Genomic DNA, 19,262 nt, shown 5'->3' on the forward strand with positions numbered 1-19,262 from the left:
CCAATGTGATATATGCCATCATGTGTCAGCAATGCCCCTCTGCCATGTACATTGGCCAAACCAGACAGTCTCTACGTAAAAGAATAAATGGACATAAATCAGATATCAAGAATTATAACATTCAGTCGGAGAACACTTCAATCTCTCTGGTCACTCAATTTCAGACCTAAAGGTCGCAATATTAGAACGAAAAGAACGAGAGACTGCTGAATTGGAATTAATTTGCAAACTGGACACCATTAAATTAGACTTGAATAAAGACTGGGAGTGGATGGGTTATTACACAAAGCAAAACTATTTCCCATCCTGATTTCCCCCCCCCATTCCCCCCCACTGTTACTCTCACCTTCTTGTCAACTGTTGGAAATGAGCCATCCTGATTATCACTACAAAAGATTTTTTTTTTCTCCTCCTGATAATAGCTCACCTTAATTGATCACTCTCGTTATAGTGTGTATGGCAACACCCATTTTTTCATGTTGTGTATCTGTCTTCCTACCGTATTTTCCACTGCATGCATCTGATGAAGTGGGTTTTAGCCCACGAAAGCTTATGCTCAAATAAATTTGTTAGTCTCTAAGGTGCCACAAGTACTCCTTGTTTTTTTTGCTGATACAGATTAATACGGCTACCACTCTGAAACCTGGCCATTTTCAATTGTTCTACTTCTGTTTGAGGGGGGTCTGGGTGGAGGAGTCCGCAGCTGCCATTATGAAAATCTGGCAAGCAGGACAGAGTTCATATAATGCCCTTTTCCTCACTAAATCTCTGTACTGTATTGCACAGGTCTTTCGGGATTACTGCTTTGGCAGTCCTCATAAACACGTCATGATGTGCAATACACGGTTCATTAAATATCACTTTTCTCACCATTATATAGGTTAGACTCTGTGGGCATGCAAATGTGCACAGTGCTGTACAGTAAATAATTGTGCAGCACAAATCAGAGTTCCTGCCCCAAAGAATGTACATTCTAAAGCAAGAGTGTGATGTAGTTGATAGAGCAGAAGACTGAATCAGGAGAGGTGAATTATATTGCTTTTTCTATTACTCACTTGCCCAAAGCTACAGAGCAAGTCGCTTTAACTCTCTGTACTTAATTTTCTCCTTTGAAAATGAGGATGATGATATATACCTCACAGACAGCATAATTAATGATCTACACTTTTGGATTCTTGGACAGAAGTGATGTACAAGTGCAAAGTCTTGTTTGTTAATAAAGTTACTGCAAAACATCATACATGGATTGGGTGTGGATGCAAAATCAAATGTATGGTACTCTGAAGCATTTCCTCCACATACATTTACTACAAGTCTCTGAGGGAGGAAGGAGGTGGGTAATTGTGATTAGCAGGCTGTTCAGGCACATGGGACAGCATGAAGTTTGGAGCTAGTGAAGGAAACAATGGAAGTAGTTGAGAGACAAGCTCAGGCAGACCATTTATAGACAAATATCTGCACTTCACAGCAATGCAGCTGGTAGCTGACAGAAGAACTATTTTACCTCATGCAGCAGTTAAAATGTCATTTTCAAATCTATCACCTAGTTTATATGTGGCACGTAGCACTTCCCACGGCATATTTATTTTGCTGCGCTAGATAAAATGAGGGCAGCTGCCATCTAACTCAAGTTCCTGACTGTGGTCTCCTCAGCATGAGCCAGACTCTGTGTGTTTATATTATGTATTTGGAAGGAGAACAGGGCCGTGAGGTCCCTTTTCCTTTAGCTCCCCTCCATCGTCCCTCTCTACTTTTTGCTGGAACCTGTAAACTCTGTAGTGAGTATTTGGCCAGAATGGAGGCTCCCACAAGCAATGCGAGGTGATCTGTGAGGGTAGAGCATGTTGCTTCCACAGCACTCCCAGCTTCTCTGGCTTCCTTCTTCCTAGTGTCATTGCCCCTTCATGGTAGTATGTTGCACTGCCCTTAGACCCCATTCCTTAACCCAGGTTTGCATATGACTGGACCATGCATAGTCATCCATATGTATTATCTGTTTCTTGTATTTCATCCACCTGATGGCTGTTTCCTCTCCATGTCCTCAGTGAACAGGGCCTGCATGAGATCAGCACGTTGCCAACAGGAGTGTCTCGGTAAGTTGATTACTCAATAGCAACCAACATGCTTAAAAAATAATGTAATGGCATTCAGTCTTTCGAAGACTCCACTGGGATTTTGGTGATGCAGAGGATGGCTCTGGCAGGGATGTTGTTTCTCCCATGCCACCTTATGTGTAAGATGGTGCTGGAGGGAGGATTCTGGCCCCTGGCTTAACTGGTACATCAGGCTGCAGTGATGTGGTTAATTCTGAGCAGCATGGAAAAAGTTAGGAATCTGTTATTGGTGTAAGTGAAAATGAATTTATGCAGGTTATTAGTGTGTTCAACTTCCAGTGGTATAGAGGAATAGATAAAGTGGCCTTGATTGATTAGTCCATACCCTAATGTAGGTCACTATAAACTCTTGGGGCAGTAGTCTTCATTTTTTCATTTTGGAATCATCACAACCCTGATGTTACCAGGAGCAGGATGTTAGGTGATGCAGAGTATCTTACTGTTACTGAACTAGCACTTCCCTCTGACCTGGTAATTATCAAACACAAACCAAGAAGGGACACATCACTCTGTCAGTCAGGAAGGATAATTGAGCAGTAACAGAGTAGGCCCAGAGCATTTCTTGACCATTTAATTGTATTATGGTCCAAGATACGTATTATCCTCAGCTGGTCGTTATTCCGCAGGAAACAGCCCAGGCTGCAGTCTTTATTGCTAATCTAAAGAAAGATGCCGGGGAAAGGTTTAACCTCTCTCTTTATTCGTTTCATGTGTAAATGCCCTGTGTTGCTGCGTATACAATGGGCATTTCTAGGCAATTAACATCCTGTGGGTTAGCCAATCTGGTATTGAGATTTTGTTCTGTGTATCAGCTAAAAAGAACGTGTTAGGATTCTGGGTTGAAGCATATTTCAATAAAGTGATTTGGAATCTCTCAAGTCATCTTTCTCAAAGAGAGAATCTCTGTAAAAATGTATATATTATACAGTTTTATAGACATTTACAAAGTTCTCTGAACAGCCTCCCCACCCCTTTGTAAATGTTTACATACTTATAACTGCCCTCCCTATCTCTGTAACTGCATGTGTCCCTGGGAGTCACAGCAGTGTAACAGAGGGTCATACTAATGGCTAGAGCCCTGCAAATCTGTGAATATCCACTTTATATCCACTGATCATTTTTGTGGATTGCATATCAGATACAGATACAAATTTTGTATCGGTGTAGGGCTCTATTAATGGCCTACGGAGCCTTGGTACAACAGGATCCAGCTTTTTAACAGGCTGCTAATAGTTGACTAACGATAAGAAGGTCTTCAGGCTTCTCACCCTTTCAGATGACTACCCCTTTTTATTGCTGATGGAATGTAGGTATATTTCAGCAACAGTTCCACTTGTAACTGGTATATCTGGTAGCAGTAGGTGCTTATTTGAGAAAATACTTTTTAGCACTTCTTCTAATCCAAAACAGAAGTCACACATTTAGGCGATGTAATGGGTGCAGAAGACACTCGTCCACATTTCCAGTGATCTGTGATCACAACTCTGTGCTAAGGAAATGAAACTCATTCCATACACAGCCATCATGTCAATAAAAACTTCTAGGTAGTCCAGAACAAGGCACTCCATGGCTTGTTGTATCACACAGGCCAAGCTTGCTGCCAGTCCAGAAATGCCTGCAAAAGCCATGAGAACAGTCCTGATGCGACGTTCTAGATCCTCTACATGGAAGAACTCAACAAATCCCTCTGAGCTTCTTTGGTTAGCTAGCCATTCTTGTTTGTATGTGACTAGTAGGAATCGTTGTCATCACAGATGTGCTTGTGTGTGGATGCAATTCTCTTGGCTTACGCTTTTCAGATTTACTGAAAGAAACAAGGATCACAATTCTACCTGTTTGTTATTCCATCACTGAAAATGTAGGTTGTAACTGCAGACATACTGACTTTAGATCTTCCTAATTCTTGAGCTTCTAGCTTCTGAAGCATCGTAGAATCATAGAATATCAGGCTTGGAAGGGACCTCAGGAGGTCATCTGGTCCAACCCCCTGCTCAAAGCAGGGCCAATCTCCAATTTTTGCCCCACATCCCTAAATGGCTCCCTCAAGGATTGAACTCACAACCCTGGGTTTAGCAGGCCAATGCTCAAACCACTGAGCTATCCCTCCCAGCCATCACAGGGATCCTCCCGGCTCCTGCCTGCCAACTTCTTGTTAGGATTCTAGTCTTTTCTGATTAGACAGAGATTTAGGTGCATTAGGATAGTAATACTCTAGGCCTCTAAAATGGTCTCTGAATATTTGAGAGATCTCTGAGGTTACAGGGACAAACCATCCCAATGAGTCGAAAGAATAGTAAATATGGCAGGCGACCAGCTTGGCTTAATGGTGAAATCCTAGCGGATCTTAAACATAAAAAAGAAGCTTACAAGAAGTGGAAGGTTGGACATATGACCAGGGAAGAGTATAAAAATATTGCTCGGGCATGTAGGAATGTTATCAGGAGGGCCAAATCGCACCTGGAGCTGCAGCTAGCCAGAGATGTCAAGAGTAACAAGAAGGGTTTCTTCAGGTATGTTGGCAACAAGAAGAAAGCCAAGGAATGTGTGGGCCCCTTACTGAATGAGGGAGGCAACCTAGTGACAGAGGATGTGGAAAAAGCTAATGTACTCAATGCTTTTTTTGCCTCTGTTTTCACTAACAAGGTCAGCTCCCAGACTGCTGCGCTGGGCATCACAACATGGGGAAGAGATGGCCAGCCCTCTGTGGAGATAGAGGTGGTTAGGGACTATTTAGAAAAGCTGGACGTGCACAAGTCCATGGGGCCGGACGAGTTGCATCCGAGAGTGCTGAAGGAGTTGGCGGCTGTGATTGCAGAGCCATTAGCCATTATCTTTGAAAACTCGTGGCGAACCGGGGAAGTCCCGGATGACTGGAAAAAGGCTAATGTAGTGCCAATCTTTAAAAAAGGGAAGAAGGAGGATCCTGGGAACTACAGGCCAGTCAGCCTCACCTCAGTCCCTGGAAAAATCATGGAGCAGGTCCTCAAAGAATCAATCCTGAAGCGCTTGCATGAGAGGAAAGTGATCAGGAACAGCCAGCATGGATTCACCAAGGGAAGGTCATGCCTGACTAATCTAATCGCCTTTTATGATGAGATTACTGGTTCTGTGGATGAAGGGAAAGCAGTGGATGTATTGTTTCTTGACTTTAGCAAAGCTTTTGACACGGTCTCCCACAGTATTCTTGTCAGCAAGTTAAGGAAGTATGGGCTGGATGAATTCACTATAAGGTGGATAGAAAGCTGGCTAGATTGTCTGGCTCAACGGGTAGTGATCAATGGCTCCATGTCTAGTTGGCAGCCGGTATCGAGTGGAGTGCCCCAAGGGTCGGTCCTGGGGCCGGTTTTGTTCAATATCTTCATAAATGATCTGGAGGATGGTGTGGATTGCACTCTCAGCAAATTTGCGGATGATACTAAACTGGGAGGAGTGGTAGATACCCTGGAGGGCAGGGATAGGATACAGAAGGACCTAGACAAATTGGAGGATTGGGCCAAAAGAAATCTGATGAGGTTCAATAAGGATAAGTGCAGGGTCCTACACTTAGGACGGAAGAACCCAATGCACAGCTACAGACTAGGGACCGAATGGCTAGACAGCAGTTCTGCGGAAAAGGACCTAGGGGTGACAGTGGACGAGAAGCTGGATATGAGTCAGCAGTGTGCCCTTGTTGCCAAGAAGGCCAATGGCATTTTGGGATGTATAAGTAGGGGCATAGCGAGCAGATCGAGGGACGTGATCGTTCCCCTCTATTCGACATTGGTGAGGCCTCATCTGGAGTACTGTGTCCAGTTTTGGGCCCCACACTTCAAGAAGGATGTGGATAAATTGGAGAGAGTCCAGCGAAGGGCAACAAAAATGATTAGGGGACTGGAACACATGAGTTATGAGGAGAGGCTGAGGGAGCTGGGATTGTTTAGCCTGCAGAAGAGAAGAATGAGGGGGGATTTGATAGCTGCTTTCAACTACCTGAAAGGGGGTTCCAAAGAGGATGGCTCTAGACTGTTCTCAATGGTAGCAGATGACAGAACGAGGAGTAATGGTCTCAAGTTGCAGTGGGGGAGGTTTAGATTGGATATTAGGAAAAACTTTTTCACTAAGAGGGTGGTGAAACACTGGAATGCGTTACCTAGGGAGGTGGTAGAATCTCCTTCCTTAGAGGTTTTTAAGGTCAGGCTTGACAAAGCCCTGGCTGGGATGATTTAACTGGGAATTGGTCCTGCTTTGAGCAGGGGGTTGGACTAGATGACCTTCTGGGGTCCCTTCCAACCCTGATATTCTATGATTCTATGATTCTATTTATTTATAATCTGACCTGCCAGCGGTGGAGCAAAGACAGCTGTTTTCTCTTCTTTACTTATATTAAGATGATCTGTCTAGTTCTACTTTTCATTCATTTATATCCTTTTCCTGGTCAAAGCTGTGATATCCTGTGACCTAATAAGAAAGCCAGACAGGTAACTTCACCCCTATTTTCTGCTGACAGATGAATGCATGGTGGCTACATTGTATGGTTAAAGAAGGGATGCTGAAAAATTTTAGGTATGAAATTTGACTTGCTTTAAAATAATGAAAATATGAGCAGATAACAGTCTATGTCCTTTTAGTTGAGTTTACTTTTGGGGTTAATACTCATAAAATCTCACATTGTGCTGCATTGTGCTAGGATATAGTGGCTAGAATTTTTAAACTGTGGCTAGTGATTTTGGCTACCTCTGTTTCTGGGTACCCAGCCAGAGAGATCTTAGAGAGGGTGGATTTTCAAAAGGGGCTGAGCACCTACCTTCTAAACCCTGGCCTTTGTAACTCATCTCCTATTGGTCACCTGAAAATGGAGGCACCCAAAATCATAAGACACCTTTGAAAATCTTGGCCTGTTTCTACAGGAGGTATAATTGTATTTAAATGCAGTCCTGCATTATCTGCTGACATCTGCACTATTAACCCTTGAAATTGGAGTATTTAATAAAAACCCAGGTATATGCACAGGATACGTTTCTTTCTTCCTCTCTTCAATCTGTAACTTTTCTGCACTAGGGTTCGTTTGATTCCTGGCTTCATTGACTCAAAACAAGCTGACTGGATGTTTGAACAACTGCTCCAAGAGATCCCTTGGAGGCAGAGAACTCACCTCAGGCAGGGTAAATGTGCAGTATTTCTTAATGTAATTACCTTGACTCCTATGTCAAAATCCTTACTCTTGCTTTCATTTCCTATCACCTTGACTGTTAGAATTCCTTTGTCTCTTCCCTCCCAAGTCTCAGTTTTCCAGACTCACATGTAGAGGGTGCTGTGGCTCAGTTTTTACATATCTAAAGAGGCATGTCCGCATCATCCTATCCTCAAACAACTCTGTGATGCCCCATTAATTCCAGATCAAAGTGAAAATTACCCTCCTAGAACTGCTCTGCTCTGTCCCTTCAAACATTCTCACCACTGATGTTGCTAGTCTTCTCCTCTGCAGTCCCTGCTTTTTTCTCTCTCTCCACACATCATCTCTCATTTAAAATCTCAGCTGTAAATAATTCTCTTCTCCCTTGTCTTTGACGATTACATTTTCTTTGTCTGCTTCTATTCTATTTTATTTAATTCTGTAAAGCATTTTGGTTGCAATTTGTTAGACTGCAGAACACAGCCTTACTTTAGACTGATGTGTGCAGTAAGCCTGTAAAATACCTGCTATTCCAGTTGTGTGCACTGGGAGGCACCTGTGCTATTTCTTAGCTGCTGTTACTCAGCACTGGGCACAAGGTTATAATGTTATCTAGCTGGTATAGAACAGGCCCAGAGAACCCTTATCCTAGTCCTGCCAACCGAGCCATTGGTCCTGAACAAACCTGTTCAAAGCCTGCATTTCTTCTTTGAGTGCTTGCTCATGTCTATTCTATACGAGGTGTGTGTGCTCGCCACATGCACCGGTGCTGAAAGTTTTTTCTCTCAGCAGTATCCGTAGGGGACCAGCGGTGGCACCCCCTCAAGTGGCACCCGCATGGCATGGTATAAGGGGTGCCACCGGCTCCCCCCACCCTCAGTTCCTTCTTGCCACCAGTGACGGTGCTGGAACTTCTGCTGCTTCGGCTAACAAGTTCTTGCGAACTTTCAAAACCTGTAATATAGTTGTATATAGTTAGTAGTTCTTAGTTACCCTTAGTAGTAGTTCTCAACTCTTCGTTAGTCCTGAACGGGACTCAGCCAGGTGATGGAGCATGCCCCGGTCCCCAGGCTTTAAGCCCTGCGATTGCTGCCAACGGCCTACGCCTGTTAGTGATCCACTTACCAGCTGCCTAAGATGCTTAGGCAAAGGGCACATAAGTGACAAGTGCCATATCTGCAAGTCCTTCAAACCATCCCTGGCTCGTGAAGGGCAGCTCCAGGTCTCAAGTCCAAAGGGATGCTGCGGTGCTTCAAGCAACACTCCGCTTTCTGGGCCTACTGGTGAATGACAAAAAGTTGATGTTGGTGCTAGTGCAGAGGATGGAGTTCATTGGAGCAGTCCTCGACTCTACCTGCACCAAGGCATTCCTGCTGCTGAAAATGTTCCACATGATGGCGAACCTCATCGAGGAAGTCTCCACGTTCCCTCTGACTACAGCCAGGGTCTGTCTGCGCCTGCTGGGCCACATGGCAGCTTGCACTTACATGGCCTACCATACCAGGCTCTGGATGCAGCCCCTGCAACAATGGTTCGTGATGGTCTATTCCCAGTCCTGAGACCCCCTGGAGAAGATCATTACCATTCTCCAGGTGATACTTAGCTCACTGCGATGGTGGACCAACAGGACAATCCTTGAAGGGGTTCCGTTAGACAACCCTCCTCACTGCATTGAGTTGGTATCAGACGCCTCGGACCTCGGCTGAGGGCACATCTCGGCAACCTCCAGACACAAGGGATGTCATCCCTGGAGGAGGCATGGTTACATATAGACGTCAAAGAGCTCCAAGCAGTCCAGCTGGCGTGCAGATTCTTCTTGGCCCACCTGTCGGGCAAGGTGGTACAAGTCCTGACCGACAACAGGGCTGGCGAGACGCTTCCTGAGGTGCGGGCTCCCCTCCCGCAGTGGGATTTTAGCTTGGTCCTCTCTAGGCTCACTAGCCTGCCCTTTGAACCACTGGGTTCCTGCTCCCTTTCCCATCTGTCATGGAAGGTCGCATTCCTGGTGGCGGTGGGGTCGGCGAAAAGGGTCTTGGAAATTAAAGCCTTGACCTCAGAACCGCTGTACATGGTCTTCTACAAAGATAAGATTCAGTTGTGGCCGCACCCAGCCTTCCTACCAAAGGTGGTCTCCACCTTCCATATGAACCAGGACATTTTCCTCCCAGTGTTCTGTCCCAAACTACACAAGACCAGTGAAGAGAGGTGTCTTGATGCCCTGGACATCCAGAGGGCCTTGGCTTCTTACTTAGAACGTACCAAGCCTTTCCGAAAATCGACTCAGCTCTTCATCGCTACAGCAAATTTCCTCACAAAGGATTTCCAGTTGGATTACTTCATGCATAAGGACCTGTTACGACCTGGCAAGGGTTCTGCCGCTGCTGATTGTCAGAGCCCACTCGAAGAGAGCGCAGGCATCTTCGGCGGCCTTCCTGGAATACATCCCTATCCAGGACATCTGTAAAGTCTCAACGTGGTCCTCTGTTTGCACGTTTACCACTCATTATGCCATCACTCAGCAAGCCAGGGATGACGCTGGGTTTGGCAGAGCTGTGTTGCAATCTACACCTACGTGAACTCCTACCCCTCTCCAGAGGTACTGCTTTAGAGTCACCTAATATGGAATGGACATGAGCAAGCCCTCGAAGAAGAAACCTGGTGTTCTTCGAGATGTGTTAGAATCCTAGAATATCAGGGTTGGAAGGGACCTCAGAGGGTCATCTGGTCCAACCTCCTGCTCAAAGCAGGGCCAATCCCCAACTAAATCGTCCGGATAGCATGTTGCTCATGTCCATTCCACAACCCGCCCTCCTTCCCCACTGTCGGAGTTTCCAGCAAGAAGGAACTGAGGGTGGTGGGAGCCATTGGGGCCCCTTATACCGCACTCTATGCAGGCGCCACTCCAGGGGGTGCCAGAGCCAGTCCCCTATGGATACTGCTGAGGGAAAAATTCCCGGCACCGGTGCATGTGGTGAGCGCGCACATCTCGAAGAACACCAGTTACGGAAAAGGTAACTGTCTTTTTTTTTTATTGAGGAATACTAAAGGGAGTGCAGAATGGTAACAGTTACATATCAAACATGTTAAGTAACCACTAAGATAATTCTGTCACAAGTTGAAGAGGCCGAAAGTGCTTTTATCCTGTTTTAGGATCAAACCACACACTAGGAATATCTGGCAAAATGTACTGATTAGCCCAGCTGCACACAGCTTATGTTTTACTTCACCAGTGCTCCCTCCACCTTCCCATTGCTCCATCCTTTTCAGTAGACATTCCCTAAAACTGATGCGAATGTTTTGGGCATCATTGCAAAGTTTAAACTAGAAGAAAGCAAAGCAACCCAGAGGTACAGGTAAAGCTTCAGGTTGGTCTCACCATCCATACCTCACCCCAGTGTGCCTACCTGTTGTAGCACAGAAGATGAGAGATTCTGCATGGTTCTGAGACCTCTGCAAGGCATGGACCCCACACAGAGAAACTTAGAATTTCAGACCTATTTCTGAATGTCCTTGTTTAATTGGGCACCATTTAGACTCTTCATGGAGGGCTGAGCACATTTTAGGGGCCACCTTTTAATTTTTGGTGAGAAGGTTATTGCTTCTTGATTATCACTTGCAAGAAGTTTCCTGATGATCTTGCACTTTCACCTCTTCACTTCCTAGCCAATTGATACCTGATTTGTAAAGTTTTCCTATTGTTCTTTCTTAGATCTATCTTACAAGGAGCCCAGACTTACTTCCTGGTATGGGGAACTTCCTTACACTTACTCCAGGTTAACAATGCAGCCAAATCCTAATGTACGTATTAATTGATGATGGCTTTTTCTTTGTAGATTGCAGTAATAACTTTTTTTTAAAGTCTTTTTAAAAGATAGACAGACATTTGCACTGTGATCTGACCTGATTTATGATCACCAAAGTAGGTCAATGGCGTATGTGCTTGCTTTATGGAGTTTCATTTCTTGTAGATTTATTCAGACTTTTAATTTAGCACTTCGATGAGGAAACTTTTCTGGTGGTAGGGGACTAGCAATCACTACTCCTGAGTTCTATTCCAGGTCCTGTTTTGTGTCACTATCTGACCTTGGGCATGTCTTTGAACCATTCTGTATGCTTCCGAGACAATATAATATTATTGATAATAGATAAACTCCCTTTAAGAAACTTTAAAAATAAACACTTCTTGATTCTTCTTTAGGCAGCATTCAGCCACATTCTTACTGCATGTGTGAGTGTAATCAGATTAGTACACATGACCTGTCTTTTTTGCAAGATCAGACTGTACTCTATAATTTCCCACGCCATTTTGCTATTTTAGAAGGGTCAGAAACTTTGCTAAGTGACTTGTTGACTTTTTGTTCATGCTCAGTCACACTCTGTCAACCTGCTGTCCATTTGGACTGTCTCCAGACATTGCTTTGTTTGGAATTTCCATGGCAATAGACTCCCATGTTTCAAGGCATAAATTAAGAATAACTAGTAAGAACTATGTTACATGAGAGAGTGCTTCTGTCGAGTCCCAGATATCTTCTTTGCTGCCAAGGAAAGATATGTCCGAACAAAGCAGAATTTGAGGGAAATGGGATTTTGTGCACAGTCCTTGAATAAACAATCTGCGATGGAAGGGTCTGGCAGTCATGGTAATGCTTTAGTAAAGGCTGTGTAATTTAGGATGGAAAAATACAGACAGCCCATTGGTTGGGATGTATTCAGTTACGTAGTGTTTTATTTAAATCTTTTTCTAGAAAGAGGTGGTGAAGTCTGGATGGCTTTGGAGGTTGGCAATGCCATATGGAGCCTTTCACCTGCAGATCAGTTGTTCAAATCTAGCTCAGAATAGCTAAGAAGTGAAAGCTATTACCAATTGGTGGGGGTTTAGCATGAGGTTAGAGATGAGGCAAGGTGGTGGGTTAGTATGAGGAAAACTTGCCTACCATTGCGTGTGATGTACTTCTTCTATGGAAAGGCAAAGACCCTCAGTCAGACTGTCAGTCTGATTCTCTCTCTCCCCTCCCCTTTTCTGAGTCCTCTGCAGCTGGGGATTTCCCTGGTGTGAAGAAATCCCCAGGTGGCATAAAGTCTGCATAGCTCTGGCAATCCCTGCCTGGCAGAACAGGACCATTACTACCAGTGTATTTTAAAGCAATCTCAGGATCCAGGCAGAGGGCTAGAGGTTTAGAGCATAGCTTAGCCACACACAAGTATCAGGTCCTGAATGTTTGATTTGTAGCAGAAGCATCACCCCTCCTTTTAATAATAATAATAATAATAATATAATTGTGGGGATAATAGGAACTTGAAACCCTCCCAAGTGCAATAAGTTCTTATGGTTGTGTGAATCATGGTATTAGAAAAATGTTTCCTTGTAAGCAGTGAAATATTTGGTAACCTGGTAACCTTTCATAACAAGAGGACTTCAGTTACTGCTCATTTACAGTGGAGTTCCTGTTGAATCGCACATTCACATCCACATTTCTGCCTGATGAGGTGGCTGAGGGGACTATTGTCAGAGTGGAAATCAAAGAAACCCAGTAATGATCAGGCAGTTACTAGAAAGTGGTGCTGGTAATTCCTCATGAGCCCTCTCCTGTCAGTTCATTTCATATTCCTCACAAACTGTAATCCTGGAGATCCAATAGTTTTCTCTTCAGGCATCCCACTTGTTAAATGTGACATGTCAATGCAATAAACTCCCTGAACTGCCAGCTATTTTCATAGATAATCCTTCACATGGCACCTAGGTATTGAGGTGGTGACTGAACTAGAAATACGTGGGATAGATAAGAATGCTGTGATTAGGTTCCAATGCCAGAGCCAGTAGACAAACGGATCTCTGGTGAACATGAAGGAGGCAATGTAGTCTTGTAATTAGAGGGGGAGACTGGGAACCAAAACTCCTGGGTTCTATTCCGTCCTCTGCCACTGACTTGAATAAATCCCTGAACCCCATGTGCCTCAATGTTTCCACTTATATAATGGGGGTAATGATTCTGACATATCTCATTGGGGTAAAAAACTTAGTTACTGGCTAAAAGCGCTATGAGACCCTCAAATGAAAGGCATGATATAAATGTGTAAAATCATTGTTAAATACCCACGATGCATTGGAAGCAATTACAGTAGAATTTGTATAATTGCTATAGACTCTGGGCACAGAAATATGTTAACAGTACAATGGCTGTAGTTCATGGAGATTGAGATCCACTTATTTGTTCAATCACTTTATAGCATAAACTATTAGAACATTAAAATCAAAACAAAGAAGGTGAGTTGGACTCATTAAGCAGTACTATTAGAGCAGGGAATGCAGGGACACAGAGTGGCAACGTTATGCCAGCACTCACTGTGTATTCCTGGTGAACAACTCCAGGCTTCATGTGCCAGTTAGCCACTCGTTCCAGTTGCTGGGATATATTGCAGTTCAGCGTTCTTTAGTCATCATCTCTGTTAGCAGCCATAGTGTTTATTCCTGGGCCCCTTAAGCAGATTTCATTCTCTCCGTTAACCAGGAGGGGTGGAGCAGCCACATTGCTCTGAAAGGCCAGATGGCCATGCGAGGCAGAATGGCAGCGTGGCCTGCGTATCGAAATAGCAATGGCTCAGTGCTAACATGACCACACAGAGCAGAAGGGCTGCACTTCTGCTGCACTGGAAGCATGTACTAAAAGTTTAGGAGAGGCTTCATGTTTATTATGCAAAAATATTGTGGGCCTTGTACCCCTTCCAATCCCTGTGATTTTGCCTTTGCTTTAATTCTCTGGTACCCTGAAACTTTCCCCCTTCTGTACTGCACTTTCGCCAGTGCATCTACCCTACCTCCTGCTCTTCTCCCTATGACTACTTTGCTGTGCTGATTGCAGTGGCATCCTCTGCTGACCATGCTGAAGGAGCACATCGAAAAGGCCACAGGTCACACTTTCAACTCTCTGCTCTGCAATCTGTACCGAAACGAGAAGGACAGTGTCGACTGGCATAGTGATGATGAGCCATCACTGGGGAGAAACCCTGTCATTGCCTCGCTCAGCCTTGGTGCCACCCGAATCTTTGAGATGAGGAAGAAACCCCCTCCTGTAAGTGTTTTCTTACTCTCCCCTTCATTCTCGTTTTCTCAGGTCTTGGGATCTAGATAGCAATGTGAGGTTCCCATCACTAGTAAAGAGCAGCTCCGGTGGATGTCCAGTACATAAAAGACCTTTTTACCACCTGCCACCCCCTGGCTCTCGTGTATGAGTGAGTAGTGAGAGATAATGGACTAGGGGCGAGAAAGAGGAGAGCGATTTAATTTCTTTCTCTGTGATGCCAAACTGCCTCCTCATACCTCTCAAATTAAGCAGTGTCTGAGCCAGGCCATTACTTGGATGGGCACCTCCTTGCACTCCCCCTGATTCTGCAGGGAATGGTATTGATGATTAAGTAGGTAACACTCTCCCATCTGAGTCAAGGCTGACCCAGCTGTGTTGGGAATGCTGTGCTTTCAGAAGAGCTGACATCCTCATGAGTTGCAAAACTGAGGTCTTGACCATTTGTGGTCATAAAAGATTCTCTGGTAAAAGTAATGGATCAGTCCGGTATCCTGATCTGACTGTATTTTGACTTTGGGCAGTTACATTCTGCCACCTTCTTCTTCCCTGTCTCTCCTAAACTGTTATGTGCTATTATTGTGTAATGTTAAATTGCTTCTGCATTTGAAGTGCAATGCAGTGAAGTGATTCTGCACTGCATTCTGCAGTGGTGGGTGGAGTGCTTTTATATAGTTTGCAAGCACTTTGGGATGAAAGTGCTGTCTACATGTAAAATGTTGCTGTTGGCTTTGAATACATTGACGCAGAAAGCAATGTAGAAAACTACTAAACTATCAGGAAAAACTTCATGTAGCTGTGTGGACAATTTTGTTGCAAAAGTCAAGTTCACAACTGGATTCTGCTTGGGAGGAGTAAATTACATGAGTCACCTTTCATACTAATTTTCCCCACTCATCTCTTCCTCAGTTCAATATTTCCCTGACTGCCAAACAGGTGAGGTCACACACACCAGTACAGTGCATCAGTGGCCATATTAGTGTGTAATGTTCTGATGACAGGAAGAGTCAACAAGAGACTCCTTTGGGAAGCTTTAGTTGGTGGCAGGATTGACTAGATGCAGGGAATATTTCTTTTGTAGTGTCAGGGTTTAGTGAAGTTCACTGAAATTCAGTGTGAACTGTGCAGTTTTCCCTTAGCACTTGAAAGAAGCATCCTAAATGTACACAGCCTCTGGGCAAGCCTTCTATTCATTCTCAGCTTCTGGAAATTTGTTCACTGTGCGGAAAGGAGAGAATCCCGCCCACTCCATACAAGTTTGACTGTTGCCTTTAATTTGATAGAACAGTTTCTTATACAATACAGTGTGCAGCAAAGTATGATTTCCTAATAAATATATCCCTGAGGGCCCACTCGTTCCTTTCCTCAATATCCCTATCCCAAGGCTCCTGAATCTTAGTTAGTAAATGAAGCGTATTCCTTTGCTTTGAAAGTGTCACATTCCTGGCAACATCAGTTGCTGGAAAAATACTGGAACTGTTTACATCTTAGAATCACAGTATCTTTCTGACACCCTCTGTTTTTTCTGCTCCTTGTCAATATGTCTCCATGAGATGTGCTATGGAGCTTTTCTGGCATGGTGATGATCTATTGGGGCCAGGGATTTTGAGTGGTATAAAGTTTGGCTGTGTTCTCAGAGAGGTTGGAGCCGGAATATAAACGTTGTAATAGGAGAGCATTCTTCTCTGTCTCTCTCTATTATAATATTTGTATCAGTGAATGCTAGAGTTAAGATTGCAAAGGAGTCTTCACTATAACTCCTTAGTTTCATTTAGGCATAGCTTTCCATATTTGATCTCAGCTTAAACATCTGTACTCTTGGAAAATTTCAGAGAAAATCAGTTCAGCTGGCTTGTGTATGAAACAAAGACTTTTCCAGCTGTAAAAAGAAAAGTTTGGTTTACTTTTAATTTGCATTCAGATAACTGAAAAACAGCTTGAAGGTGTAAGTCAACCTCTGCTAGAGAAGTAAAATCAAGCCAAGTTAGGAGGAGGAAGATTTGGGGGATTTTTAAAGTAAAGTGCAGTAGGAAAGTTTTCTTTTTGTTCATTTGGGGTTAAGGAGGATACCATGAATGGCATGAAGTACTGTAGACTGTTGGGCCTACTCTGCCTCTCGATAGCAGTTCTTGTGTCAGAATATGTTCTTCACGAGCAGAGGAGAATTTATTGTGGGAAGCTGCCAGGGCTGCTCCTCACCCTGATGATATTGTGCGGGTTGTGCGCCCGTGAGTGAACGCTTTTCACAAAGCGATCACTCCATATCTGACCTATCAGTCCTCATCCTCAAAGGAATCACCTGCACAACACCTTTAATAGACAAGCATGAGAACTTAAATTCCTAATTCTGCTAGACACTGAGGGTATGTCTACACTATGAAATTAGGTCTAATTTTTAGAAGTCGGTTTTTTAGAAATCTGTTTTATATATTCGAGTGTGTGTGTCCCCACAGAAAATGCTCTAAGTGCATTAACTCGGCGGAGTGCTTCCACAGTACCGAGGCAAGTGTCGACTTCCGGAGTGTTGCACTGTGGGTAGCTATCTCACAGTTCCCGCAGTCTCCGCTGCCCATTGGAATTCTGGGTTGAGATCCCAATGCCTCATGGGGCTAAAACATTGTCGCGGGTGGTTCTGGGTACATATCGTCAGGCCTATTATGCTATGTAATTTGCATAGTTTTTCTTGTCTGCGTAGTAAACGCTGGCATTTTTATCTGTTTGAATAATCAAAGTGGTGCTTTCTGTGCCGTCTTGGTTGCAAAGATTTGAACTGCTTTTTGCTGAAGATCCAAAGTCTGGGCCAGCTCATGCTCTGTTGAGATGGTTGCAAGGCTGACCAACCTCTCCTCTGTCATTGAGGAGTGTAGATGTGTTTTAATTAATTTCAGCTTGGAGAAGCTTGGTTCTCCACTGGCAACTGTTACAGGAAGTGTTAGAAGTATGTGCAGAGCAACAAAAGCATTTGGAAAGAGGATGGTCTTCTTATTTGTGCACATATATTCCAGAACAGCCTTTGGAGTTGATCCTGCTGAAATGTATCTTGAAAGGGTTTTCAGTTCATCACCTAAATCACTTGCATCAATATTGTGCATGTTATGTGTCAACACTGTCTCTAGTGCCCTGCATTGCTGGTGTAGGCCTTCTTCAGGTATAGTAAGGAGTTTTGGAATATCATACAACATCTCAAATATACTGCTTTGTTCCTTGAGCTGCATGAAACATTCTTCAACTGACTGTATTGCACAATCTAGCACCTGGTTAAAGAATTCAACTTTGAATTGTTGTTTGGGGTCTCTTATGGGATTATCCCATGCCTCGTAATCAGAATGTCATCTTCTTCGGTGACTCTTGTATTCTTGAATGGGTGGGAAAATAGCTTCAGTGCGAAGTTCCTCTGCCAACTTCTGTGTACTCTTCAGAACATTTTGAAATCCCTCATCTGACCGGTATGACTTTACTTTGTCCAGTTCTGCCATTGCTCCAGATATATCAAGGTTAACACCTTGGAGTCTCTTGCTTACAACATTTATTTCAAACAGTATGTCATGCCATAACACTAAGCCACACAGAAATTTGAAGTTATGTACGTTTCTGGTGATTCCATTTCCGTCTGCCACTGTTCTCCCATGAACAGTTCCTGTCATAGCATTATCCTCCATAATGGCAACTGTGGCATCATCTATCTTCCCAATTTGGTTTTTGATAGGCTTTATCGCCTGCACTTGACTTTCCCATCATGTGGCACTCAGTGGTTTCAGTGTCAGAGAGGATGTTCGCAGATGTTGCTTCAAAATTTGCCATCAGTGAGTTGATGCAGAGAAAAATACATAGAAGCTTTGAATTACATTAAAAAATTCATCAGCCTCACTAGAAGCTGATGCTGCGTCACTGACTACCAAGTTCAATGAATGAGAACTGCATGGGACAAAAAAAAGCTTGAGGGTTTAACTCTCGGATCCGTGTCTGCACTCCTCTGTTCTTTCCTCTCATGTTGGCATCATTATCGTAGCCCTGATCTCTTGTGTCAGCTATCGCAATTCTCGTATCTTCCATCTTTTTAAAAAGCACATTTGTCATCCCAGCTCCTGTAGTATCATCAATGTCAATACATTCTAGAAAATGCTTTCTGACATTGCAGGGACATTTTCACTAGGTTCTGTTGTTGTTACAAAACACACCATTAAAGTCATTTGTTCCATGTGGCTGATATCAGGTGTGCAGTCCAGAATAACAGAGTAATATCTTGCTGACTTCAGATCTGCCACAATCTTCTGTTTACTGGCATACTTTTAGTTACTGGCATACTTTTGTTGCCAGTAACTGTATGATCTCATTTTTAATTGTTTTTCCAAGGTAGTGGTGAGTGTACATTTCTTGGGTGGTGACTCTTCTTAGATGCTCTTGGAGTACTGCATCAAACTCAGCCATCAGCTCCACAATTTTAAGGAAGTTTCCATTGTTTAGCACATACAGCTGATCTGAAGTGCCATGCAGTGCTAGGTGTTGAGTAGCAAGCATTCTCACAATGGCAATGAGCCTTTTCAGAACATTTTGTCAGTAAAGAGACTGATGCAATCTTCTCTTGATGCTAATCATCTATGATGACCTTTAACCTTAGTCTCATCTCAAGCTCTTTCCACCTATGGAATGCTCTCTGGTGATTTGCTGCCTTCTCATTGCATGCCAGATTTCTAGCCAGATTTTTCCAGTCCTTTGTTCCTGTAGAACCCAATGTGGCTGGAACATTATACTGGAAGAGTTTGCAACAAAAACAGTATGCAGCATTCTGGGTTTTTGAGTACATAAGCCATGGCTTCTCCACTTTGCTACCATTGGGGATTTCACGCCAGTAATGTGTTGGATGGAAACTTCTATCTTCATTGTCTTTGAAGAACATGAAGTTTTTTTACTTGCTGT

General features: G+C 43.8%; 1 protein-coding gene across 7 annotated transcripts in view; it reads left to right on the forward strand.

Annotated features, from left to right (window-relative positions):
* Nucleotides 1-19,262, forward strand: part of ALKBH3 (alkB homolog 3, alpha-ketoglutarate dependent dioxygenase) — a 61,993-nt gene that overhangs the window by 8,801 nt on the left and 33,930 nt on the right. For all 7 annotated transcript variants that reach the window (XM_073348058.1, XM_073348057.1, XM_073348055.1 and 4 more), the window contains 4 exons: nt 2,046-2,093; nt 7,152-7,255; nt 10,976-11,064; nt 14,127-14,336. In XM_073348058.1, coding sequence (XP_073204159.1) covers nt 2,046-2,093; nt 7,152-7,255; nt 10,976-11,064; nt 14,127-14,336 — 451 coding nt within the window. The remainder of the gene's footprint in view (nt 1-2,045; nt 2,094-7,151; nt 7,256-10,975; nt 11,065-14,126; nt 14,337-19,262) is intronic.

Source organism: Lepidochelys kempii, chromosome 6 (assembly GCF_965140265.1).
Source record: "Lepidochelys kempii isolate rLepKem1 chromosome 6, rLepKem1.hap2, whole genome shotgun sequence".
Lineage (NCBI taxonomy): Eukaryota > Metazoa > Chordata > Testudines > Cheloniidae > Lepidochelys > Lepidochelys kempii.